At 43.2% G+C, this 27,807-nt stretch overlaps 2 protein-coding genes across 4 annotated transcripts; one reads left to right on the forward strand and one right to left on the reverse strand.

The window, feature by feature from the left end:
- Positions 1–2,185: 2,185 nt before the first annotated feature.
- TMEM100 (transmembrane protein 100) lies at positions 2,186–17,665 on the reverse strand. Of its 3 annotated transcripts, none has more exons than XM_053994770.1 (3): positions 17,575–17,665; positions 6,578–6,748; positions 2,186–3,417 (listed from the first exon to the last, which is right to left on the reverse strand). In XM_053994770.1, the coding sequence occupies exon 3, from the start codon at positions 3,353–3,355 to the stop codon at positions 2,951–2,953; it is 405 nt and encodes a 134-aa protein (XP_053850745.1). In that variant the 5' UTR covers positions 3,356–3,417; positions 6,578–6,748; positions 17,575–17,665; the 3' UTR covers positions 2,186–2,950. The 3 variants fall into 3 exon arrangements, with proteins under 3 accessions (XP_053850745.1, XP_053850744.1, XP_053850746.1); XM_053994769.1 differs by lacking the exon at positions 17,575–17,665 and adding an exon at positions 9,368–9,505; XM_053994771.1 differs by lacking the exon at positions 17,575–17,665 and adding an exon at positions 7,078–7,095.
- A 42-nt stretch (positions 17,666–17,707) lies between these two features.
- PCTP (phosphatidylcholine transfer protein) lies at positions 17,708–27,471 on the forward strand. The gene is made up of 6 exons (XM_053994768.1): positions 17,708–17,920; positions 20,729–20,846; positions 24,396–24,475; positions 24,818–24,989; positions 25,649–25,716; positions 26,243–27,471. Exons 1-6 carry the CDS (start codon positions 17,756–17,758, stop codon positions 26,306–26,308), a joined length of 669 nt encoding a protein of 222 aa, XP_053850743.1. The 5' UTR covers positions 17,708–17,755; the 3' UTR covers positions 26,309–27,471.
- The last annotated feature ends 336 nt before the right edge of the window (positions 27,472–27,807 follow it).

Genomic DNA, 27,807 nt, shown 5'->3' on the forward strand with positions numbered 1-27,807 from the left:
CACCAGGATCAGGTGCTGGAATTCTCCCCATAAAATTGCTGTTTTGCTCCTCTGAATAAAGGACAAACAAGCTTTGTGCACAGCCTTTCATTTGCTTCTTGGTGTAATATGCTTGTGCATGTACCTCATCTCTAAAGGACACAGATGATGCTGCTGAGCTCAGCAGCCCCTCTCACCCAGAGGCCTCCCAGCCTGTCCAGTTAGGTGGTACTGCAGGAGACCACGGTGTGCCTGAAGCTTTGCTGAGCCAGGGATCACATCCAGGATCACTGCAATGTGTCTGTCTCTGCACACAGGCTGGGTAATGCCCGGGAGCCCACAATTACCAAGGCAGAGGGTGGTCCAGGAACTCTGCCGTGTCCTTGCCTATGCACTGAAAAAGTCAAAGAGAGCAGAGATACAGAAAGGGAAATCATCTCTAGTAGTAGCAGAGCAATTCTTACTCACTCTTGTTTACCCTTCCTGAAAAAAAAACTGCTCCAAAACCCCTGTTGTCTCCATTCCACTGAGTTTGGCTTTTCTTTTTTGACTTGGAGCTGAGCCTCACCTTGTACCTTTCCCTTCCTTTCACAGCAAGCTCAGCTGTATCATAGTGATACCATAGATGATTTCCCTGTGTGGGAAAGACTTCTGGAGAGGGCAGTGGGCAGCTCCTGCTCTGGGCTCAGCCTAGGAACCACAGAGCCAAACTGCCACACACTTAGTGGAAATCACTGCATCTCTACAGCCCCTGCAGATCTCTCCTCAGCAGCCCCCAAAATTCCACTGACAAAAAAAGAAATGGGGAGGAGAAAGAAGGAGTCAGAAAAACTATTGTGTTCCCAGGGAGGGAAAAAGATGAACAGCTCTATTTAGCTTATCCAGCTTTGCTGATGTCAATCACTTCTCTCATTTTAAACAGGAAAGACACCACTTTAGTCCACCTGTTCCATTATTTATCATGCTATGCATTTCCCATGAATTGTCACTCATGCAAAACCTGTACATCGTAAGGGGACACCCTAATATTTTTAATGACCTTAAGCAAAGTGATTGACACTGGACACCGGTGTCAGATGTTCTGGTGACGCAACATGTTCTCCTAGCAGCAGGAAAGCTTCCTGCCGTGATTAAGTGAGGGCTATGGAAGTGCTAAAATGTGTTGTCAGCTTTCCTCTGATGCAAGTGATTTTATTATAGCGTCTGGTAACCATGGAGTGTGGCAACGCAAATACTGACCCCAAACATCCCCTCTTGCACATATAGCTCACTCTATTTAAAACACAAGGTGCAGTTTGCAAATCCAGGGATAAGTTATGGATGTAACAATCTTAAACCATGGAGGGCAGAGGAAATGGTGGCACCTAAGCCAGAATTCCTGTGTGGCTTCAGCAGGAGAAGCATAGGGATCCAGGATGAGCTGCAGAAGGAACCCCCTGCAGGACCTCTTTGGCAGTGGGCTCTGCAGCAGCATCACCAAAACTGTCCCGGCTGCCAGAGGCTCTGAGGGCGAAGAGAAGACACAGGCCTGTCTCACCTTGGTAGTGGAAAGCAAAAATCACACCCAGCCCTTTTGAGTCTGGAGAAAATAAGGGGGAAAATAAAGGAGAGAAAAAATAGAAAGGGCTCCATGCAGCCCCTCTGCCTTCTCATACACACTGGGGTGCAAACCTGTGATTCAGCTCAGCACCACTTGTCCTTCAAGAAAGAGAAATCGTGTTCTAGTTTGCTTCAATTTGGGACGAGCCTCTCAATAATGCATTAACTGAGAAAAGTTGTAAGACCTCTACAACACAAGAGTTACAGAATCAACACCTCAACCACAAGCGGGGGACACCTGGCACCTGCTTTTCATGAGGATTTGTAATCCCAAAGCTCAGTCAGCAAACACTACACATAGCTTTGCTTCCACAAGTTATTATTAATAGTTATGTCTCAAACTGACTGTGACAGTGAGTGTCTGCAGAACTGTCTGCTATGATTTTTCAATAACAGAGTTGTTAATCAAGCTGCAGAAGGTTGGACTATCAAGCCAAAGTCCACAGGCTGCAGAGGTTTTTGTAAGAGATCAGCAGTACATGTGTTCACAGTTTTTGTCACAGGGGTTGTTCTACAAAAGCAGAAATATAAAGCAGTGAGAGTTGAAGATACAAGCTATCTTGATAGCAATAAAAAATATTTTCTAAAATTCTAGCAGCACTGGATATTATTTTAATGAAATTTATTTTTTAATTTTATAACAAAATAATCAAAAGTGCTAAACCTGACCACTTTAATTTACAAAAAAAGTCTCACGTTTTAAGCTATGATCATACCTCATTATTTAGGTTAAACAACATAATTATACATTTCTATGGATTTCTATTCAATAGTGAAACAAAAACAATATTAGTTGGTTTAAAAAAGGGGGAAAGTACCACAGGTATTGGGAGGGGGAAGTTACATAAAATATAAGAATCAGCTTATTAAGAAATTTGCAATGTGTTCTTATTGCCTTTTTTTTTATTATTTTTTTTTTTTTTTTAGCTACAGTTTAAGTCCCAGATACTCTGACCATAAGCTTGTAGTCACTTCAAATGCTATGATTTCTCCCTTGGTCAAATGTCAGTGTTTTAAGGAGACCTCTGGCATTTCAAGTCAATTGAAATTATTTTCTCAGTTCCCACACACTCCCCTTCCAACACGATCAGCATGTTGGAGAACGCAGTTAGGATGGTTGCAGCTATGTGATGCAGTTTTCTGGAAAGGAAAAATGGGGTTTCCTCTGTCTTGGAAAGAATCACTACCAAGTCTGCAGTAAGAAATACATTGGGAGCACTTGCGGAGTTGCTACAAGTATTTCTTAATCTATTCCATTTTCATTTCAGTTTGTTTCCACAGTTAAATTAAAACCTGCAGTCTCTCCTACTGATAAATAGCCAAGTTGACTTACAAAGGTTCTGCCTTCTGTCCAGCCTTCTCTTGGCTGCCTTTAACCGAACAAGGTTCGCTGGTTTGCCACGAGTGCTGTCTGGCTCTCCCGCCTCTTTGCTTTCTTCTTGTGCTGCCTGATCTTCCAGCACACGGCGCTGGAAGCCAGCAGAACGAGTCCTGAGGACAAGAGGACCAGCCCAAAGACAGAGATGATGGATCCATGGGAGTTGAAGATGTATGCCACGGCAGTGACCACAATGCCAGCTATCAGGATGACCACGCCGAAGGGAATGGTGCAGCGGTAGCAGGAGAGCTCTGCTCCCCCCGTGGCTGCTGTCAGCTGGCACTCACTGACCAGAGGAATGGTGGTTATGACACAGTCATTGTTGTTACTCTTCTCTGTGGGTACAGAATCAGGGTGCTTTGGGGTGCCCAGGATCTCTTTGATAGGTTCGTTTGTCATCTTGATTGTCTTGACTCGGCCCGTTCGTAGGCTAGAGCAGGCTCTGCTGAGCACGTGCTGCACTGTGGAGAGAAGAGCATGAGTTCAGCCAATAATTACCAATAATTTATAAGACAAATGGGGACACAGAAATATCCCCCTGGGATCACAAACAACCAGACATTCAGACCTCACAAGGATTTATGCACAAGTTCAACAGTGACACGACTGATTGTGAAGGATCTGAATCATTTCCTACAGTATTCAACAATATGTATGTAAGTTCTGGAAATAAGAGAGTCACAGACTAAGACAGACATCAACACTAAAATGTTGTGGGCCAAATCCTACATTAAGTTACATCCTAAAGTCAGTATTTCTGGACATAATTTAGATTTCAATGGCATTACATTTTCTCACAAAGAGGTGAAGTTCACATACTGTTTTGATTTTCGCTCACAGACTTTTCACACAGTTTCTTTATACACTTACACACAACACATTACACAGATTTGCTCCATTGCATATCACAATAACATGGTTAAGTACTAGCCCAGCAAAAGCCAGGATGAACAGTGAGCTCTTTCTCAGTGCAAGTGCTACTTAGGGAAAAAATTCAAATGGTCATGACAATGTGTAGATGTGGGGGGAGTGGGGATGCAAACAGATTTACTCGGCTCAGCTCAAGGCTTGTGAACCTCCAGTTACAGGAATATCAGTGCCAGACTGACAGCTTGCTATTTACACTGGCTTCATGCAAAAGCAATGGGTCTCTTGTAAATACATGAAATTACATCCCTGTTACTGTGGGAGGGAGATTTACCATCATATTCACTCATCTCAGATACAGCAGGTTGTTTTCCTCCTGTTTCCAGACTGTAAACACACTCTCAGTCCTGACAGCATGCACAGTTTGACTGCATATGCACAGGACACAAATACCTTTTGGCTCTGGGCCCAGGGAATAATCAGAGTCCACCTGCTCAGAGCAAGAGGAGCCCATAGCTCTCCACCATTGCAGGCTGCCATGTCAGAGCTCAGCCTTGTCTCCGGGGCTCTGGTGATGTGGGGTCACTCTTGGGGCCTGCAGTGAGCTCTGCCAACACCGAGGCTGCCACAGATGTGCTGTCCTGGACCCAGCTCAGTGCACCCCAACACACACTCCAGAGACTGGGACACTGGGGAACCACTGGGAACCACTGGTTGTCCTGCTGGGATAGGACTCCCAGGACTCCTCCACCACTCTGGTGTGGGCTGTGCCGCTTTTGCTTTCATGAGCAGCATGATACGCAGAGAACAAGGAAGAGCGTTGGCAATGCAGTAATGCTTTTATCACTTTTATCACCTTCACATCTGTGACTAGGAAGTTAATTGCCAGATACTTGTATTCTCCTTTTCCTTTCCCACCACTCCACCCTTGTTGCTAAGATATATTCGTTCATTGTGGAGAGCCCTTGGTTTTATATCTCAGTACCTCCTACAACTGACTGTGGGTTTTACATGAAAAAGGATTTCACTCTTTTTTGAAAAAATACAGGCACAAACAGGCTAAATGCTAGATATAGTCAGAGTTTTTGTATACAAAGTCCCCTTGAACCCTCAAGAGAGAAGGAAAGCCCAGATCTGGTTTGCCAAAGCTTTTGTTCTACTGCACTGGGGAAGAGTGCTCAGCTCCCTGTTGTATCTGCTGTGCAGAGCTGCCTGTGGGCTCAGCCCTGCCAGAAGAGCCTGTCCCTGCTGAGCACACACAACACACCCAAGCACACACAGTGACAGCCCAAGAGGCAACAGGCACACACTGAAACACTCTATTTGATCATCACAAAAAACTTTTTTACTGTGAGGGTAACTGAGCACTGGAACCTAGTGAAGTTTTGGAGTCTCCACCCTCGGAGATAATCAAAAGCCATCTGCACAGCCCTGGGCAGCATTGCCTAGGTGCTGAGCAATAGGGGGATCAGACCATATGACCTCCAGAAGTCCCTTCCAACCATGACCATTCAATGATTCTGCCTGTTTCTGTGAGTACTCTGTATCTCCAAGGGCAGGAAAGGGATTTGTTCAGACAAAGCAAATATATCTGTGCTGACACCTTAGATATCCTAAATTCTCCTAGGTTCGGTAGCTTTGTTCTTTGAATCATAATGTATGATTAAATGCCTTTTAAATCAGACAGAAAGAGCCCAGGAAAGCCATGGGTTTGCTCTCAAGTGTCATCAATCTGTTCCCATGTGGATCTGAGCCCAAGTTCTGCATTTTCAACAGTGATTGACCCAGCAGTGAGATGTACACTGGTGCCATTATGTTGCTGCATTACTTATCCATAAAATGTTACAGAAGTTCAGCATAACATAGGAATGTGATCCCCAAATGTCACCTTTTTTTGATCTTACCATTCAATTAGTGTAACACTTTATTATCAAATTTGAGGGAGAAAAAAATTTAAATATTTTGCATATAAAAGGTCTATTGGCTCAAATACTGTAATAACTATTTAAAAGTCCAAGTACTCTAACAGTCACTGAAATAGGGAAACTGCCAAATAACTTGAAGAAGTCCATAATAAGCATTATTATTCTGAAAAAATGTTAACCTTTAATCAAAATGTATTTACTCCTGTCTCTAAAGTCCTTGTCCCTCTGGTTCAGATACATCTTCAATGAGCATGAAAATCTCCTAGACCTCTTGTACAGAGATTTATGAAGAAAGGAAATATATTTATACAGTCAAATCTAACAGGAATAAAAATAAATATTCTAATCTATCATAATTAAGTCAATGGCAAAATATCTGTTAATTTCTGAGGAGCACAGTTTTTGTCTGGAATAGGATGTAAGAAGGCAGGCATTCATATAAAACAAATAAACAACCCTCTATTGAAATACTATTAAATGAAATAAACAACAGAACCTATTTGAAGTGTAAGCAAAGGTATCCAGCCATAGAAAAAAGGGCTCTGGATCCTCATTGCCAGCAAAGTCACTTCTGACTTAAGCCAACAGGTGATTTGGTTCAAGTTTCAGGGTAAGAAATTTAGGCAAAGATACCCAGCAACACCAGCATCCTCTCACTAATCATACCACAAGTACTATCTTAAGGAGCTACTTTGAGTTGGAGGAAGAATGTGCTTCTGTGGCAATCTGTGGCTAACCCTGGATAAGGGGAGAGAAAAGTTTTAGCCACTAGTGAGGGTAAGCTTAGATTTATCAAAAAGACATTAAATCCATCAGCATGCACACCTACCAGATCCGGGAGAAATCCATGGTAAAAGATCCTTGGCTCAGAAAGCAGAGGAAGAGTGCTGAAGATGTCTTGTATGACAATTCAAGGCAGAAAGATCTGCTCAAGGCTTTGAAGTGTCAGATGTTGCTGAATGATGAACTGGAGGTGACAATATTCTAGCTTGGAAGTTTCCTACAAGAAAAGTTGTTGAATATTTATGAGCTTCTTAAGAATAAAAGTCATGAGTGTAAAGCTTCTGCTGTGGGCTGACTCCTGCTCCTAACCTAACCAAAGCAGGAGATGTTCTCCCTCTGGCACTCCTAGTGGCTTCTGCCTCTTTTCTTGGAAGCAGCCACCCATTTCTGGCCCAATGTAACATTTTCCTTTGATGATGTGACGTCGCAGTAGTGAGTATCATAACCCAGTCAAGTCCCCAGAAAGAGCCAGGCAGGAAAAATCAATGCACAAGAAATACTGCAGATAAAAATCTTATTTAACTTAATTTCTATTGCTCACCTCACCTGTGTGAATAATGATTCAGAATACACACTCTTCTAAGTGTCCAATTTCTTTGAGCAAATCATTCCATCTCCCTGTTCCTATGTGAACTATGACAACACACCACTAAAAACAACTGTTAGATCTCTTCCACTATTAGAAAACCTAAGTAATATAATCCCAAAGACTCAGAATAAAAAAAAAAGGCAGACTTACACAGTACAAGAACTCTCTGTAATAAACACAACTCCACTATATTTACTGCTGTTCATTTCTGTTACTGAATTTTCAAAAACTCCAAGAGGGCCAAGGCAAACCCTGCAGCAGGGCAGTGACAACTCTGCAGAAAGCAGTGCGATGGAAATTGTTATCAACTGCAGAAACAGCTGTGAAATCACCAGGCAGCTGGGTAAAACTCATGAAGCAGCAGATTTATGTTGCTAGTCTTATGTGACACCCTTTCTAGAAGTGCATGATCACGGAAGATGATTTCAACATGGAAGCAGGAGTCGTAAGTGGGGATGAGAGTAAATTCATGAGAGTAAGTTTGTATAACGATACATTTTAAGGGATTTTCTGTTTTTAAGTTATTTAGACCCTGCTAACATTTCACAAACACAAACATTTTGTGTTGCGGCACAAACTGCTGCTGTTCTCCAGAAGATCCTTGGAATAAGCCTGTGATGCTGCCAAAGTATATTCAGCTGATTACTGAAGTTAGCTAATAATAAGGAAGTCTACTTGTTTATCTCATTGATTTTATTCTTTTCCACAGGACCTAGCAATTAGTTTAACTTTCTGAAAAGTTTGGAGGGAAATACAGAAAAAAAATCCTGACTTCAGATAAATAATCTAGATTTCATTAAAACAAACGCAGACCTCTGAAATGTGCTTGCAGTCAACTTCTACTTGGATTCCAGCAAGGTTACATTTGTTTGAAAGCTCTTCCCAGTGCAATTGTGCCCCCTAAGCCACTCTGCCAGCATCTTGCTTGGAAAAGATTAATTGCTCTGTCAGTTATTTATTTGTATTTATCCCTGACTGCACACAGTTTAGATATTTTTATTTTAAATTAATGTCTTTATAAAAAATTCTGACAGAGCAACTTCTTAGAGATGTAATTCCTTCCCTTCTCCTTCCCTCTCTCCCCACAAAACTGAGAAGCAGAAACACGTGAAATCTCTAAATGAAGCTTTCATCGTTTTAACTCTGAATCATTTCAATGTGGTGCTCTCTCAGGAGGCTTCCCACATATGGAGTATCTCTGTGCAAGGGCAAAGAGCCACTACAACCCTTTCCTCTTTTTCATATTTTACTTATAACCAGTGGGACACATTTGAGTTTTCCGCCTTCAAGCTCTGGACCAGACTCTTTCTATCTTACACAATACTTTATGCACTCTTTTTTGCTTATGTAAAATCCCAATGAATCATAATGCTCACACTTCACACTATGGCTATGCATTAAAGTAACTACGGAAAATAGCCTAAGGAGTCCTTCTGTCCCAAGAGGAGAGCCTGAGTTCATTCAGAATTCAACAGAATATAGTAATCCTCAACACAATCCCGCAGCTCTGCCCCAGGTGAATGCTTCTGGAAAATACACAACCAGAATTTGTACTTACAAGACTCCAGGACCATGCCCTGAGCTACAGAGATAGGAGAACACATTGCCTCCATACCAGCTGCCTCAGGATGCAGTAAGTTTCTCTCACCAAGTTTTTAAGTGAAATCATGAACAGATTTAAACTCTCGCACCTTTTTCGTTTTCCCCACATAGCCGAGGTGTAGGATGGGAGTCAATCCAACCCCTCCACAAACCAACTTTGTTATGTGCCAACTGCAGAACTTTCAAAAGCGCCTGCTGCACGCCACACACACACCTGGGCTAAAATCCTCCGTGTCACGCCCGTTCCCGAGTACCTCTGCAAGAGAGCAGAGAGGCGAGCAGGCGGGGAAAGCCTTGTGCACTACAGCCCTGCGGTACCGGGGAGGCAGCGCTCCGCGGGACACCCGACCTGCACCGCCAGCGGCTCCGCCTGCCGAGCCCCCGCGGCTGCTGTAAGCGGGGAGAGCCCCGTGCCGCAGCGGAGCCCGAGCAGCCCCGGCCACCCCGGGGAGCCGGGCACGGGAGCCGGAGCCCCGCGGGCACCGGGAGCCGGCGGGGGGCGCGGCTTCGGGGCTGCCAGCGAGCCGAGCCGTGCCGTGCCGAGCTGAGCCGTGCCAGTCCCTGCCACAGGCTGGGCCAGTGTGCCATAGCATGGGCTAGTGTGCCATAGCGAGCCGTGCCTAGCGAAGCCGAGCCGTGCCTTACCTCCCGGCCGCCGGGCGGGACTGCGGCGGCCACCAGCCCGCAGCCAGCATAAGAGGGGATGCAGCTCGCCGCACAAGGGACTGTAAACAAAGTTCTCGGTGAGAGCGAAGCAATTAAGGGACCGGAGCAAATTCAGCGGCGGGAGCTGCGGCGGGCGGGGCGGCAGCGGGACGGTCGCGCTGGGCGGGGGGGCCGGGAGGGTGTCCGGGCTGGGCCGGCCGGGGGCCGGGCCTCTCCCTCCGCCCCGCGGTGCTCACAGCCCGCACAGGGATGCGCACGGCGGGGGCAGCCCGAGGGGAGGCTCCGCATCGCGCCCTGCCCGCGGCAGTCTCACACATGGGGCCGGGGGAGCGTCCTGCAGGGACTGCCCCCGCAGCCCCTTCTTCCCTCCCGCAGCTCGTTCTTCCCCCCCGCAGCCTCTTCTTCCCCCCCCCCACCCCTGCAGCCCCCTCTGCCCTCCTGCGCGCCCAGCCCCGTGCCGGCTGTTCGGGCACATCCCGGCTGCAGCAGAGTGGGTAAGGGTCAGTACCTGTCCTGAGCTCGCTGGGTGGCCGTGCTGGGTCACTTGAAAGCACAGTCCCTCCCGAAATCCAGATGAACTCCTAGCTCAACTGCTCAGAAATTAAAGGAGGAGGAACATAGCTTCGGATGGCATTCTTAGAGGATAAAGTTTTATGTATCATTTAGAAATATTTTAACTGGCTTTTCTAAGCTTTAATTACTCATTTCTGCAGCACATCAAATACTACAGGGGTTTGGAGAAGATGGGTGTGGGTGTGTGTTAATTTTTTACCATGATTTCTGTTACTTCAGACAAAAAGCAGACAAATTATGCTTTTAAGTCTTGTAAAAGGACATGTTTGAACTTTGCGGTTAAGCTAAACCAAAGTTCATATTGAAAATACACTATTTTATCAATGATTGATAAAAGAACAGTACACCAGATGTATTTAATTAGCCACTCTGTCTGTGAAAGCATGCATGTACTTTTGACTCCAGGATGAAATCCTGGTCTCACAGAAATTAATGGCAAAACTTCCATCAGCTTCACAGGGGCCAGGATTTCATCCTGTGTGTTGTTAAGAACTGCCCAGTGACGGAGACCCTGCCAAGGGTTCATCTCCTCCAGACAAATCAACCAGGTTCTGGAAAAGCTCCACAGCTTTATGCAAGAAACTGTCAATTTTTTCCCCCCACTTGCTGGTGCTCCCATCAAATACGTCAGCATTTGAGCAGAAATGACAAACAAACTGGATCTGAGGGGATCTTCATTAGGCAGGATCTCCCAGACCATTGCCTGGTCCTTCCCAATACAGGCAGACGTGTCTGTAATATCTTTATTAGACTTGACAAGTTCCACCTCGAAAACAACCAGGTTTCCTACTCCTGCTGTTGGAGAATACAAGCCTTATTCTGTTGATATCTAGGAACCTTGTTTTTAGCTGAATAGGTTCATAGACAATTATACATGGACAAGTAAACATTTGGCTGAAGCAGCTACTCTCTCTTTTGGCAATTAACCCTCTAACGCCCTAAGAGGGAGAAATTAAACTCTCTCAGGCTTATTCTCAATCATTTTTTTCAGATGCCTTACCAACTTCTTCCATGGAAGTGCAAGTATTTTCCTGGCCTACTAGAAATACTAACATTTCATAATTTTCTTCTGATTGTTCAGGATGTCTGTTTTTTTCTCCAGCATCAGTTTCATTTTTCACTTAATATCAGAAATTCTTGCTGTTTGCACATGTGTGCATGACCTAAATTTCACCCCATCCCTGTTACATCAGTTCCTCTCTGGTCCTTCCAGTCTAGTATTTGATCCTCCTATGTTGACAGAGAACCTCCCTCTCAGGCTTACACCATCCACAGCTCCAGTAGTACATTCTTATTTTTTCATGCCAACTTCATTACTGAAAGTATTACATAAAATACTGAAAGTTTTACATAAGATATCTCACGAAACTGATTTTTAGGAGCTATTCTAATACACGTAAACAGGCACCGAAGCTGGGCTTCATGTTTCTGTACAAATAAATGCCCTAACAACAGGCAAAAAAGTCACGCACTCTGCTAGACCTCATGCAATTCTTATTCCTTGCTGTGAAGCCTAGAAGCTGTAATAAAAAGTGATGGGAATGAGGTCTCCTCTAGTGCTGAGAGATCAGTGTGCTCTCCCCTAGAAGGATGGATTTGTAGCACTCAGGCATTGAAGGGTTTAAAACAACTTGGGCACCATCCCTCTGGCCTTTTTAAAAAAGGGATGACTGACTACCTCTGCCTTTTAAGGTCCTGCTGTGTTCTGAGCAGAGCTCAACAAGGATGTAAGGAAAGAAGGACCAGACACACCCGGAGCAGCATGTTCGGCACCTGTAGAAATTCAGGGCAAACAGCTGAGGAAACTTCAGGGCTGAGCAACAGCTGCAGTGAGGGGTTACAGGTTCACAGTTTTGGACTGCCAGACTTCAGTGATAGCTCCCCTTTAGGACCTGCCCTAAATGACAAAATCTCCTCCCAGGGGCCTAAACACAGCTGCTTAGAGGGAAGTGCAGCCCCAAAGCTGGGCTGATAAGCAAGAAGCGTGTGTGATTCTGGAACTCATGGCGCCTACTGAGAGAGCAGTTCTGCTCCTAAATTGAGCAATGCTGTTGCTCTGCCGACTGAAACACACTTGCAATACTTCATGGCTTCCTTTGAGTTTCTAACAGTCTCCTGGGCCTCAACAGCACAGCAAACAGTGACTCACTAATCTGGCAAAGTACAACCATTGTGGGCTCCCTATTCACTTCGTTTTTCTTACCTTTTCCCTAACCCTCTACTGAATTTTCCTTTTATTTTATCCCTAAGCCCACACACAGGCACTTTCAAAAAGTGCCCTTTCAACATGTTCAATATATTATAAATTGTCCTTACCATGCCATGCAGTGTATGTGTTTTGTGATGAGGAATGGAGTCCAAAAGGAGCCCAAAGCCAGTTAAGCCAGAGAAGCAAATAATTTCACATAAAATGTTGTAGCTCCCCTCTCATGAACACAGTTTACAGCCCAGTTGGTTGATAGCTGTGTAAACCAGCCACTCTGTGGGTATTCAGGCTCATGAAATGCATGTGCTTATAACGACTGTGAGAAATCTCTTTGGTGGCTGGGAATATGGAAAGGAATTTTCTTTGAACACCATTAGATCCTACTAGTGCTTTGGTCAACATCAGTTATCCTGCTGTGCATGTGAACTTCGTTATTGCCTTCCTTGACTTTCACTTAATCTTCCTGCAGTGCTGAAGAAGACAGGATATCTGGAACTGAAAACAATTATTCTTATCTCCTACTGCTTTCATAATTACATGAAGTTCCCATTTGAAGAGCTGCATTCCTTGTGTGGACATGTGCTTTTAATTAGCAGAGGGATGCATCACACCACAAGGAGCCAATTCCTCAACCTTGCATAAGTTGGTTACAGAACCTCTGAATCTTCAGCCACCGTGGCAGCTTTCTGGCCAAGTTGGGGGAAGCATGGGAGCAAACTCCAGCGCTGTAATTTCACCATAACCAGGATTTTTATTAGAGACTATTGCAGTAGGATGCAGCAGATTCATCTGAGATTTAAGTTCAAAATAGGAATGATCTATTTTCTTGGTTTTCCACCTGCGCTGGGCTTAACGACATGAAGGGAAATGCAGACAAAAAGCTGAAAAAGTGACTAGTCCAAGTTAGTGGGTATTGTCAAGAGACATTTTCATTTCATTTGCTTCCCTTCTCAGTAGGTAGAGTATAAAGAGCTTACACTGTTCCCTCTGCAAACGGTCAGTCTAACAAACATGGAGTGTTTCAACCAGCTGTTATTGACTCTCCAACAGTAGAAAGTGATGAGTTTTAAACTAAGCTATACAGGCCATTGGCTGAATTACTTCCTGTCTGATGAGTCTTTCTTTGTCCTACTTCACTACAATCCTTAGGAGAAATTTATACACAAGATCTATCTAAAATACTGCACAAAGTTAAAATACACAGCTTTTCTCCTACATAATAGATGACTTGTCTGAAATTTACAGTAAGTCAAGTGTCTGACCTAAAGGGTAGTTAAAAAAGAAAAAAAAAGAATCATTGCCATAAGACCAGTTCTTACTGTTCCCACAAAAGACAGCTTTTCATATATATCATCTGCTTTAGCATCACCTGCTAAAGGAAATGTTTAGAAATATTTCTACATCCATGTAAACAAGTTAAGAAAGTAGAGGGTGTGGTAGTGATAAGCATTTACCAAACCAAGTGAAGATCTAAACAGGCTGTCTTATCTTTTGAATGAGTCATTTTAGGTCATGCAAGTAATGGTGAAATCCCTTCTTTCCTACAGTGAAATTTAAAATTACCCCTCTTTCGTCAAGTTGTACGTCTTTATCTCCAGTTTATTTGCACTGGGAGTGTGTTACTTTCCAGAGAAACTGTGGCTAAAAGATGTAAATCAAAAGTAAACATGGGCAAATGAAAGAGATGGGTTCTGACACCAGGAGTCCAGCATAATAAACTATCTACCAAAGGTAGAAAACACTTAGTATCAGAAGGCAGAAAAACTGCAGAACTCCAGTTATCCTCTGAATCCTCTTCTACTTGGGTGGAACTCTGTTGAAACCAGATACTCCATACAGAAACAGTCATAGTTTGGGGTTAAATTCAACTCTAGAAGAAGGCCATTATAAACCAGTATTTAATAGCCATTTACAACATATGACAGCTCAAGCAGCTCATGTTTTGTGCTAATTCTTTGTAAAAATCACCCTAGGTGACCCTCTCTGCCTAAATACTTAGGAATAAAAACATATATATAAACATATATAAACATATATAGAATATATAAAATATATAAAGGCTATGTAGCAGACAGGCTATATTTTCTATGTGCTCTAAAAATGTTGAAAAACCAGATTTCCCTTTGACTCATACAAGAGAAGAGAATATGGACTACCTTACACATGCATGGCTGTGATGGGAGATGCTGCTGTTACTTCTCAGCTTTTTGGATGAAGAATCATCTTGCAAACTGTACAAGTCATGAAACAATTTGTGAAAAAGGCTTTTACATGATGAAGTCAATAAAGCAACAGCAGCAGAAGCTTATAATTGCTTTGGCTGTGTATATGAGAAATGCAAATGTACAAATTGTATAAATGGTAAGGCAGGAGTATTCAGCAGTTTTGCAAAGTTTTTGGAATGCACTGAGTAAAATGGAATTACAGTAGTATATAAATGTCTGCACAGCAGTTGAATTCATCAAAATCCCACATCTTTAATTAATCTTCAAGAATTTTTCAAAGTGCACCAGTGCCACACAGAGACAGATAGAGGAAAACACAACATAGCTGGGAACATTCTCCTACATATGGATGCACATATCCAAAACAAATATTGGAGCCTGAAAACAACAATGTAGTATTCATTGCTGGTTTCACTTCTGGCCACATAGGATTTTCTGATGTAGGAGTTGTCCAGTTTTCTGGTTTTGTTCCATGCCACAGAATTCATTGGATTATCCAGCACTGATTTCAGTAGCAGAAAGGTTAGGTGTTAGGGGGGAATTCATACTGATTTATTTCCATTCTCAAAAACAGGTGGAAGATTTAGGTACATTAATGCCACTGATAGCCCAAATCAGCAAGTTGTCTTGAGGTATATTTCCCACTCAGAGCAGCAGCAGCTAAACAGAATCATAAAATCACAGAATGGTTTGGATTTGAAGGATCCTTAAAGATCTTCCCATCTCATTGCAACCTTTTGCCATGGGCAGGGACACCTTCTACTATACCAGGTGCTAAAAGTCCAGTCCAACCTGTCCTTAAACACCACCAGGGATAAAAGCTAAACCATCCCATACCCAAAAACCTGGCTGAAAGCCAGGTATGCTAACTACTATACTATAGGGTAACTAACCTGAAGCCTGAGATCCACCAAGTATGTAGATCAAGTTATGGGCACTTTTGAAACTCCCCCTCATTGCCCCAGAATAGTAACCCTCTATTTTCACTTCTGGGTCCCTGATCCATGTGTGGGACTGGATTTTGCTGCATCCAGGCTGCCTTTGGGTTTGTGTTCCCAGACCCAGCTGGCCCAGCAGAGTTACTGTCCCACAGTGTTGGAGCAGAGCAGTAGAAAATCAGTCCTGAACTCATCCCAGCCTACAGCCACTACCCAGAAGTGAAGATTCTAAAGGACTTGAGTTCAAGCTTCAGCTTCTATCCCTAAGCTAAGGGCAACACATGGAAATACAAGTGATAAATAATAACACTTACGTAAACATACATGAAAACAGAAAATAAACTCTCAGAACTGCTTGTGCTTTCTCAGTAACCACTCCTTATTTACCAAGAAAAAAGGTCACACAGTAATGCCTTTTTTGAAAGCTTTTGTCCCTAGAGTGGCCTTGTGAGATAAATCTCTTTTTCCATGAAAGTGCTGGGGAAAGAGGGAGTGGTCAGGCAGCTGAAGCCAACTTACTGATGCCATGTAGACAACCATATAATACAAAACACTGACCCTAAAATAATAGGCAACATGGAGCTGGGATCACGTCAGTCACTTTGCACAAACAAGGAGATCATGTAATCTCACAGGCACGTGCCCTTGCTGCATGTTAAAGATCAGTTCTTGACTTACAACTCCTCCTTTTTCATACTGGGTCAAAGTCACCTTTGTGCAAACGAGCCACAAGCTCTTTCAGTTTCACTGACCCGTGTTTCAGAGAAAGAATGGGACTTAAACGTGCGACAGCAATCTGATAAAAACTTTGCATAAGTAAAGAAGTATTTCTGCAAGAAAAATTAATTAGTCTCACCTCCATGCCATTGCCTCATATTCCATTTTAAAGACCAGCTCCTAAGCTGGGTGGACAGCACAGCTTCACTCAAGGCAACTTAACTAAGAAATTACTCATAAGGGATCAGCCATAAGAAATGTATTGCCTTGATATTTGGAGAACCAACTGGGCTCACTGCGAGCATGCCATTTTAATTAATGTTTAAAGGAAGAACAAAAATAAGCCAAAATATTTGTATATATTGTACAAATATTAGTAATAATATGAATAACAATATTGTAATAATAATAATAATAATAATAATGCACATAATATTACTACAAAAAATAAAAGAACTGAAATGATTGCCCAGCAGTCTTAGTGGGGAGATAAGAACAGGTAAGACATGAACAGATATTTATTATCATTACTGACATTATTCTATTAAGATAGTACAGGTCAAGTTCTGGCATCAAATTTACATACTGGGAGGAATTTTGTGAGATCCAATCTTGCCTTCTGCCAAAATGCTCTCTCCAAAAGTTTTCTGGACTGTGCAAGGATGAGGGTCAGCCTGTATGTCTAAACCAGTCAGCCAGAAATCCTCATGCTCTGCTTGCAAACCAATTGACTGGAACTGGAAAAGACAGCTGACATAAGTGAACTCTTTGTCAAAGAGCTCAGCCACTTGGCAGGGAAGCTAGAAACACTACATTATTCCAGCCTTGCACAGAGGTTACCACCAAATTCATTGGGTGGTGCTGCCAGTCAGTAGGTTTGATGACGTCCCACTGCTCAGAGCTGTTTGTTTTATTCTGAAGACACAGTGTTCAGCAGGAAAATCTCACAGGAATTAGAAGAATAAAGCTGTAATGAAAACAGATTTACAGCACCTGGGAGAAAACCTGCCATAGTCACATTTTAAAGGCTTTAATGCTTGGCTGAGTGTCATAGGTGGTGTCACTGCAGAGCCTGAGCAAGATGCAAAACGTGTCCTTGCCAGTGGATTCCTCCTGCCCGGGAGCTCATTCCAGTGAAGGTTTTCTGTCCCCTTCCACCCTGTCCACCCCAGTGCACCCCAGCGCAGCCCAGAGCCTGAGCCTGGGCCAGAGCCTGCTGCTCCCCCTCTCTGCCAGGCTGGCTGGGCTTCGGTGGGGGGGGGGGGGGGGCACGCTCACCTGCCAAGCAGTTGGACAGCAGTTACAGGTTCTTTTTATAATAATACTCTCATATGCACAGTCCACAAGGAAAACTGCCTGTCAAAATGTGAAGACATACAAAAATACACGCGCCCATAGTGTTCAGTGTCCTTGGGGAACACCCCAAAGGGATGGTCCTGACCGTCACACCCACGGACCTGTCCCCGTTCTGGCACCAGGCTGATGTCACACACACTCAAAGGCACCACCGCCGAGACCCGGCCTAACCCGAGTGCGCACGGAGCGCACCTGCGGGGCAGGGCCGTCCCCTGAAGCCGCCGCGACCCCGAGCCCGCGGCCCCGGCCCCGCAGCTCGGCGGGGCCCAGCCCCGGGGCGGAGCGGGGCGGGCCGGACGGGGACTGGGGCTGTGCCCGGCCGGGGCTTGCGCCCGCCCGGCCGCCGCCGGGGATGGCGGCGCCGCCGGACCTGGAGGAGCCGATGTCGCGGGGCTTCTCGGAGGAGCAGTTTGGGGCCGCCTGCCGGGAGCTGGACCAGCCGGCGCCGGCCGCGGCGGGGCCCTGGCAGCTCCTGGTGGAGACCATGGGCGTGCGGATCTACCGGCTGTACCACGAGGTGGGCGGGCTGGGGCAGCGCGGCCTGGGGCGGCCGGGGGGCGGGGGTGGCGGGGATGGGGGCGGTGGTAACGGAGATAGGGGCGGTGGTGGCGGGGATGGGGGCGGTGGTGGCGGGGATGCTGGGCCCGCACGACCCCGCCCGCAGCCGCCGGTTCCCCGCACAGGCCTGGGCTCGGTTTCTCCAGGCTCGCAGAAAGCAGCTTTCCGGGTAATGCCATTAAGTGCTGATGGGAAAGCTGCTGGGCCGCAGTGACCCCGCGGAAGCGAGCATGTGGAACTCCCGGGGGTTCGATGTGCCACCCCCCCGAACCCCCTCGGAGGGGGTTTGCGGTCAGGGGAGCGTGTCCCTAAACATCTACTCCCAAGCCCCGCCCGTGTCATAGCATCCTCTCTCCAGGAGCCCTCGCCCCTTCCTGCCTCTCTCCAGAACTCCCTTCACACTGATTTTCCACCTCTAAAATCAGGAGGTAGTTCAGAAAGGGTTGGAATGAAATTTTCTTCCCTTTTGGGGGGACTAACTTCTTTAAAGAGCTTCAGTAGCTTAGGAACTGACTTGTGATTGACAGTGTTTCCATTTTGACACAGATTTATTATTCAATACTGACTTCTAAATCCATATAAAAGAAATATATATATAAATATTCTGGTTTTTTAACTGGGTGATCATAGCTTCCTCTCAGCTCCTTCTGGACTTCATGCTGTTCTTTGCATGACAATTTTGTATTTGTATTCTGAGAAATCATTTTAGACATGGTAATGTTAGAAAAAACCAGCAAGCGTACAGGGGTGTGCTAAAGGCGCAATGGGATGGAAAAAGCCTCTTGAAAAAAACATCACTTCATAGACCTTGGAATTTTCTTCAGTGATAAATGGTCCCTGTTTACAGTGTGGATGTGGTGACTGGCAATGGCAAGACGAGCTTATCAGTAGGTGCTCACAGCACAGGTGAGGCTGGGGTGCCTGCCAGGTATCCATGCAAGAATTTGTGAGTAGATGGAGTTCAGGGTGCTGGGGGTGTTCCTGCTGGAGTGGATGAAGTAGAGGCTTTAGGATCAGAGCTCAGCCCAGACCTGTAAATGCATTATGCAGTGAATGAAGGCAAAGGAACTTAGGGAAGCTGGAGGCTGGATTTAGCCAGGCACATGGGCAGGGAAACACTGGCTTATTGCAGTGGCTGGGCTGCTATTGTATGAATGCAGCTGGTGAGATGGAAAGAAGCTTAGGCTTCTCCTCCTCATCCTCTTGTGCTTTTATACAGAAGGACTGTAGAGCTAAAAGGACTATTTGAAACTAAAAAAAAAAAATCATTTACAGGTGTCTGTCATTTTTTTTGTGTAGTATACGATGCCCCTAGTTTAGGCTGGATGGACAGACTACATGGGATGCAAAGGACCTTTTCAAGTCCAATATTGTGACTCCTGGGAAATTAATCTCCTGTTTTGTCTTTCAGTTGCTTCAGATTGCTACAAGAGAAGATGAACTCTAGAAGGAGGGTCTTTGTTTAAAGTTGTTACTGGAAAAATTAGCTTTTAGCACTTACTGAACTGCAACTCCCCTGTAGCAACAGTAGTCCAGGAAGCTGAAAGCAGCAATTATTCTTCCTGTTTCCTTCTCTTTTTGCCTTGTCTTTCGACCTTCTCTGCAGGCTGCAGAAATAGATCTGGGTCTTCCTGCTCAGTGCTGCATTCCAGCCAAGCTGATTGACTCTCCTAATGACATGCCTCAGAAAAATGGAAGCATTTCACTTTTGTTTTAACTTTCTTTCTGTAAATTGCTGTTTTTCTCACAAGAAAATTTACAGTAAGAGCAATTCTTGTTGATGCCTCTTACGAAGATGATGAGTGCATGGGGTTACACAGATGTTGAATAGTTCAGGTTTGAAGCTGGTGATTGGTGCTTCAGTGAAGCCACAGTGAAGATGAGTAGCTTAAGCTTCTTGCTGACATTACTATTTTCTGGTACTTCAGATCTTCATTTTCTGGAGTTGATTTGTGAAGGCGAGGAAAAGAAGAAAATTCATCTATTCACTAAGAGAAGATAATCCTTCTATTGTATAATCCTTCTTTTGTTGTATAATCCTTCTTTTCCTTTCCTTAGGAATGCTTTGATTTGATTTCTACACTGTATATTTGAAATACTCTCATTGTTTTAATTTAGTCCTGAACTCTCATTGTTTTAACTTAGTCCTGAACTCGTTCTAACAATGGTACAAATATTGCTCTATAGGCACAGATGGAATTACCATATGTTGAAAGTAACATTAAAACAGGAGATATCCTGCACCCCACCCCTTCAGTGCATACAGTGTTCTGAAAGAAAATAGCTGATAAATATTCAAGGCAGATATGAGTGCATTGTATATAAGTGTGGACATTGTAAAGCATTCTTGTATCCCAGCCTGATGTGTAAGCGTAACTAACTTGCCACAAGAATTTAATGCTTCTGGTAAACCTCAGTGTGGGCAGGATTTAGTCCACACTGATGACTGGAGATGAAAAGGGGACTGTGTTTGTGAAGAAACATGCTCCCTCTGGAACTCCTGATGAAGTAAAAGGGTACTGGTGTAAGGGAAGGAACAGCCATTGTGCAGGGCAGGTCAGGCTGGCTGGATTTACACTTTCATGTATAGATCAAAAAGTTGAGAGGTTAAAGACTGAATCTTATATTGTTTTCTGAATATTTGCTTTCACAGCTCTTGAGCATATTTGTAATTTGTGCCCCACCTAACTTCCTTCAGCTGTTCTCCCTGATGCAGAGTACTTCCCTTTCCTGTGTGACTTTTCCTCTCTCCATTCTGTTTCCACAGCAATCAGGACTTTATGAATATAAAATCTTTGGTGGTCTTGCTGACGTTCCCCCAAAATTGTGTGCAGATGTCTACATGGACTTGGATTTCAGAAAAGAGTGGGATCAGTATGTTAAAGGTAAGCTCATCTAGGCAGTGTAAGAGCAAGCTGGAGTCCACATTGATTGTTCCCACTAAAACGTTCCTCAAAGGTATTTCAAAGGTACTGCCTCCAGAACCTTTGAATCAGACTTAAATATTTTTTGGGATAAGGTTGCACTTTGCAAATATACAAGTAAACACTGATATGGAATCTCTAATGTTTCAACATTAGAGATTGGTGGAGGGATCCATTTCCTTTGGAATGAATTCTTTCCATGTTGGTTAAAGCATATGATTGGCATCACTGGTTATGCTGGAGCACCTTGTAACTTCTAGTTGTAATGCTTAGGTTAAATTTTAGTAGATGTCTTGGTAAAAATGGGGGTAGTACTTTTTGTGCATCTTTGCATATGGCAGTGGAGCACTGCATTGTGGAATAGAAGGTTGGAAGGGACTTCTTGGATCATCTGGTCCAAACTTCCTTGGTGAGAGCACAGTCAAGACAAGATGGCTTAGCACCATCGTGAGCTGAGTCTTAAAATTTGTCCTTGGGGAGATTATTTCAAGGGCTAATCTCACTGTGAAAATTTTTCCTCAGGCTTTCACCAGTTTGACACATGATGGAATATCTTTTCCTGAAAGCATGGGTTGTTCTTGGCACCTTTTACAGTCAGGAATGGGTGTATTGAGAGAATATGTGGTAACTTCAGGCTTTCACAGAGAAAGAAATAACTAATTTAGTTAAGTTTATTTAATGTTGTCTCTGAAAAAGGGCCTTGAACCTCGATATCCATATGGTGTTAAAACATCTTAAGTCAGCAGTAACAAGGTAAGGGTTCAGCTGATGTAGATATCTAGTAATCCATTTATTTTAAAGATGGGTAGCCTTTTCTTTTTAAGCCTATGCTTGAAGTCAGAGCAGGCCAGTAAAACTGAAAAGTGGTCCAAGTGTTTTACTGAACAAAGAGCAGTGTTAAAAACCAAAGACTTGTTAAATATTGTGCTCGTTAGGTTTAGGACAGCTCCATGTTGAATGATAGCTGATAATGCCATTGGCTGCATTGATACAGAGACCCATAAATTTAACTCATGTCAGTCTTGGTCAAATTTAAGGAGTAGTGTCTTCATTAAGAAGTGTTAATTGTCAAAATGCTCAGTAGCTTTCTTGTAGCAAAAGCCATTTTGCCATTAATGAAGCAAAGAGAGTGGGACTCAACATTATCGTATTGGATGTAAAAATACTCTGTTTAGTACTTCAGTAGTCTTTAAGTGCATTTAGGAGAAATTAATGCTTCTTAAATAAACACTTTTTTTTTTTTTAATTCCTTCATAGAGAAAAGAAAGGAAGCTGCTGGGGGAAGCTACGCCCTTAAACTAAAAGCTAGATAATGTTGCAGAGCTGACAATTATATCCTTGCTGACCATGTTTTGTTCAGCTGTTAATTTATACTTGTGCTGGTGTTTTAAGTCCACCATTTCAAAGAAATTAACTCTTACAGGGCATAAATATAATGTAATGCTTTCCTTTCTACTTAAAAATTGACAAAAGCCCACCTGTTTTTTGGGATGGTACATATGATGAGGGTGCTAGCCAGTGTTTTAAACGTAACCCCAGTTCAGCCTGGGCTTTTTCTTTCACATTTAGGAAGAAACCCCAGAAAACTTCCATTGAGAGCCTTCTTGCTCTTGGTGTTACTGTTTTTTTTCCTTGGTGTCTTACAGCCATGCAAGTGTCAGTCCAAAGGAGAATTCTCTGCTGAACTGAAAGAAAAACCTGACCAGAGCAGAAGCAGCTGCCTTTTTAGCTGAAAAGGCAACGGCTTCTGCATGCTTCTGTATATCCACAAGATGTGGATATCCTGAGGCCTGGTTTGTGCTGCAGCTGCCAATTCAGCAGGGAAGTTGTGACTGAACTGTGGAGTAGTGACTGAGGTACCACGTGCTTCTGTGGCATGATGCAAAATGGTTGGGCCTGAGCAATACTGAAACTTGCTATTCTTGATTACAGCCCCTTCCTGATTGAGATCAGACTTCCCAACAATTTCACAGTAATAACTGACTGTTGAAGCAGTAAGCGCTGCTATGTCTATTATGGATAGAATGGACTTGTGATCTCTTGTAGTGATGCCAAATGAAATCAGATTATTGATTAAAATGCACTGTATTCTGGTTTGAAGTGAATGCAGGTGGGATGTGGTTTATGTATTGTGTGTTTTTCCTGTGTTTGCAAAGATACACAGGTAAATGAGGTAGCTAATAACAGTTGTGTTGGGGTCTTTAAAACAGTGTCATGGTGCCTTTGAAAAAGGAAATCTCTGTTTAGAAGTGAAAGTTAAGTGAATAATCCAATGCTCCAGTGACCTCTGGTGGAAAACATAAATGTTGTGGGCTATTACAACACCAGGTGCATCCAGCACTGCTCCAGCTGGAGAAGAGGAGAAGCTGTTTCCGTGGGTGACAGCTGATCTGCAGGGCATACCAACAGAAGCCTGGTTTGGAATATATTATATAGGGAAAGAATCTCCCATCTGGGGCACCGTTCTTGCCTTGTCAATGAGATCACCAATTATTCTGGCCTCACTTTCAAAAACCTGGCTCTGGAGGATATAGAGCACCTCAGGCACAAGTCTGCTGTAAAGGAAGAAAAGGCCACTGTGACTGTTAAGATGAACCACCTTTCTGGATCACACTCGTCTTTACTCCAGGCCCTGAGACAGCAGGAGTTCACCCTGGCTCAGCCCCATGGCTCATCGGGTCCATTGCCCTCATAGTGGCAGTTGCTGCCTCAGGGAAGGAAGCTGTGCTGTAGATAGGTTTTCAACCTTGACTATGTGGTTTGATTAGAACTAATTTTTCTTCTTCATGCCAGACTACTCTCCAACTGAGTCACTGCCATGTTTTAGGCACTATTCTTAGGTTACTTTTTTCATATTCTGCTGCCTTCTGATTTGAGTTTCTAGGCAGACTGAAGGTGGTGTAATGAAGGCTCATAACCTGCTCAAGATTCTAGTTTGCTGTTGCATGTGAAATTCCTGACAGCTTTTCCAAAATTCATTAATCCCTCATGTAAGATGTCTTCATGTGTTAGAAAGCTGCACTCATCCTAGTTCCATGTTAATTCAGTATAATTTACAAGGGTAATGACATGCCTGTGAAAAAGCACATTGTACTTGTGACTTGGACTTGTGCAAAACATGCACAGGTGAGGAAAAAGCTATGAGATGGAAAGGTTTTGAATGAACAAACTGTTGGAAAATGAATTTGACTCTGCTGCCCTCGGAATTGTTCTGATTTTATGTTCTGGGGTTTTTTGGCGGGTTTTTTTTGTTTTTTTTTTCCCACCAATTAATCCAATAGCCTCAGAAAAACAGGCCACCTATTTTTGTGTATTTGATTCCTGAACAATCCTGGTACAGACCTTCTTAATGTCTTTTACTGCTAAAATTCTACATACATATCAATTTTGATACCAGGGTTGCATGTAAAATGTGTTCATGTCAGAAATCTGAGCAGTTCTTGATCCCATCTATATTTCTGTTGCAGTAGAATTGAAAAATATCTAACAGTCTTCTTCTTTCAACTGTAGAACTGTATGAGGAAACATATGATGGTGAAAAAGTAATCTACTGGGAAGTGAAGTACCCTTTTCCTCTTTCAAACAGAGATGTATCCTTTCAAGCTTTCGTTCCTCTTGCAGTTTTTACCACTTGGTCATCCAGGAATCCCAACAATGAGCTGATTCCATCACTCTGCTGCACTGATCTAAGATCTTGCAGTCCTCCTGTTACATGAATATATATGGCATGAAGAGGAGTGTGGGTGCCTCTTCCCACACAGAGCTAGAGCTCACATAGCTGAATTACTGCTCTGCAGGATTGAGTCCTGAAGGGACATGAGAAATAACTTGAAGGAGTTGAAGGAGGGCCTGTTTGTGATGGAATTCACTTGTCAACTCCTCATCCCTCAAATTGACATTGTTTTGACATGCCTCCTCAACTTGCAATGCAGTATGTCTATATCCGGGAGTGCCGGGAGATGGATGTGCATGGGAGGAAGATCTGGGTTGTGTTAGCAAAAAGTGTGGCTGTTCCTCAGTGCCCTGAGAAGCCTGGTATTATCAGAGTTAAGAGCTATAAACAAAGCCTGGTAATTGAAAGTGATGGCAAGGCTGGATGTAAAGGTAAGAGGTCAAGAAAATGTGTGACAAGTCGTGTAGCCAAGAATGTATGTATCAGCAAAACACACAAAGAGGGGGACTGGAAATTTTAAGACAAGGGTTACTATAAAATGAATTAAACCTTTGGAAATGTCCAGTGCAGTGCACTACCGTGAATAATCTTTTTATTTAGCAGTTGGGCTGGGTGGTTAAGAATAGTCTACTGACCACTTCCTTCTGCCCTCCCATCCCACCCCCAGTCTTTACTTCTTTTCCTGCCAGACAGTTCAGCTGGGGAGACTCTGCTGCGATTTTCTTAACTCAGCAATGATTCAAATATTGTGTTTGACAGATGTATAGATTAAAGGGTTTGCCTTGAGCTTGACTCCTATCTTGAGATTAATGTTTTAAAGACAGTCTTATTTTATAAGACAGGGTGCCAAAAATGGTTTGCAGTAATCTAAATACCTGTTGTGGCTCTGTCAGAGCTTCCCAGAGGTTAACAGGGAATGCCTATATTTACTTCACATTTCACTTCAGGAAAAGTTGGATTTTTTGTGCAGAATTTAGAGTAGAACTGTGGTAGTTGGTGCTTCAGTGATGCACACTGATAGCTTCTGTCACAGTGTGTTACAGCTGAGTCTCAGGTAACTGGCATCTGGTAACTTCTCTCTCCTCTCTAGTCTATATGTACTATTTTGATAATCCTGGTGGCATGATTCCATCCTGGCTGGTCAACTGGGCTGCCAAGGTAAGGAAAGGTTACAGACAATGATCTTTGGCTAATCTTTCAAACAATGAATTCACTGCAGTCATACCCATCTTCTACGTTTGGGCAGAATTATTTTTTTCTGAAACAGATCTATTGGCCTTCCTAGCTTTTACATGGTCCCATATTTACAGTGTCACTATTGTATACTCTCATGACAATGGTTTTAATTTATTTACTTATTTTAATTCCTGTCAAATTCCTTTGGTTTGTCAACATGGCAGGTAAATTTCTGCAGCAAACCCCAAATAATCTGTGTTTCAGGCTATATATGAATAGCCTCAAGACAAGCAAACTTCAACAATACAGTTTGTTCCCAAAGTGTTCAAGGAATGGCTTGATGCTATGTACCTGATCTTAGACTTGTATCATAGACAATTGTATATTAGATCTTATAACTGTGTATCTGTTTGAAATCCTTGATCTATATAATGGCAATTCTCATCTTGCTTATAGTTTTTATTGATTTCATTATGCAAGAATAACTTTTCTGCCTTTCTCTTTACAGAGTGGTGTGCCTGCTTTCTTGAAGGATATACAAAAAGCTTGCCTTATTTATTCTAAGAGCACATAGGTGTTGAAATTGATCTTAATCATTTAATTCCTAGATCTCTGCTCTTACAGGAGCAGATGTTATATATTACACTGGAAAAAAATCTACCTCTAATATTGGAAAGAATTTTATTTTAGTTGAGTTATGCCATTAGTTTTATTAGATTTTTTTCCATCTCCAACTGAAGAGCTGGCCACTGTCAAGGTAGCACCAATATCAGCTGCAGCTTTTGAAAGTACTCAAGTTTAGTCTTGTTCCCCATGCTTTGCTTATGCTGGTTGTCAGGTGTCAGCTAGAGGAGTTCTGTGATGGGTATGTTGCATCCTTGCACAAGAGACAACAATCTTACTAGAAAAATGTCTGAACTTGGACTGCAAATTATCTGCATGTGTTATGCCTGGATCTGCCTTTGTTACCTTGCAGGATGGCTTCCTCCTGAAACTCCATTACTGAAAGTAATGGAACTTGCATTGCATCAGAGGAAATGCTTTTGCTACCCAAGTTTGTCATTCTTAAACTCTCTGCCTGATATAAACCTAAAAAATGCTGAGGGATGAGGAAATTTCTAGAAATGTGCAGTAGAAGTCTGTGATGCTAAGCTCCCTTAAATCCAGACGTAAAAAGAGTGAGCCTAAAGCCTTGCATTCACAGCTCCATATTTCTGTGTGAAATGTAAAAACCTTTAGCTGTGTCCAGCTAGAAGAAAAGGAGGAGGTGACTTCTTGCATGTCTGATTTAAGGGGAACAAGTTTCATCTTCAGAGTCAGTAGCCTTACCTATAAAGCAGCTTGGATACCACCTTGAAACTGGAAATAATTTTAAACTGGGTGCCTGCCACTGAATGTGGATGAGCTTGATGTGGAACTTGAGCTTGCCTGCATTTTTAAATTTCATGCTGATATAAAGAATGGATGGTGATGCACTAAAAGCTTAACTGAGCAGGAAATGAAATTTCCAGCACCTTTTAGGGGCAGGGGGAGGGGGGTGGGCAGGGAGTGCATAAAAGAATGCAAGGATGTTATTCTCAGGGATTTAAAATATTCTACATTTTTCCTAAATCTAATCCTCTTTCTGAATAAGTCTGGTAATGGAGTAGCTTTGTGTTGTTAAAAAATAAACAATTTAAATTATTGCCTCTATACCTTGTGTGAATATATACTTCCAATAAAACATTATTTTGCCCATGCAGTGTTCTTGTTCTGTCTCCTAGGTTTAAGAGTTCCATGCTGGGCAGGTCACAAATGACAGGCTGATACTGTGAGCTGCCTTATGTGTAAGGGATTTTGAAAGAAAAAGTTGGATTAGAACTAAGCAGGACTCTTGTGTTCTGCCAGCAGTTCAGGCATTTTTCAATGTGTTTGACTTGGAGACTGTCACTGGATTGAATATTACAGTGTTACACAACATGATATAACAAAATTTTAAAAGGAGACTGTCTGAGGATGGATCTTCCTGGAACAGTGATGCAGACTAATTAATTTCTAGTTCGTTCTGAGAAATTCTGAACTCTGTGCCACAAT

Source organism: Vidua macroura, chromosome 19, assembly GCF_024509145.1.
Source record: "Vidua macroura isolate BioBank_ID:100142 chromosome 19, ASM2450914v1, whole genome shotgun sequence".
NCBI classification, from domain to species: Eukaryota; Metazoa; Chordata; class Aves; order Passeriformes; family Viduidae; genus Vidua; species Vidua macroura.

Bases quoted from the DNA above. Each gene is read 5' to 3' on its own strand.
- TMEM100 (XM_053994770.1), bottom strand. From the start codon at position 3,355: ATGACAAACGAACCTATCAAAGAGATCCTGGGCACCCCAAAGCACCCT.
- PCTP (XM_053994768.1), top strand. From the start codon at position 17,756: ATGGCGGCGCCGCCGGACCTGGAGGAGCCGATGTCGCGGGGCTTCTCG. The intron at 17,921-20,728 runs GTGGGCGGGCTG...CTGTTTCCACAG, and splicing joins TCTACCGGCTGTACCACGAG to CAATCAGGACTTTATGAATA. The intron at 24,990-25,648 runs GTAAGAGGTCAA...TCTCCTCTCTAG, and splicing joins TGGCAAGGCTGGATGTAAAG to TCTATATGTACTATTTTGAT.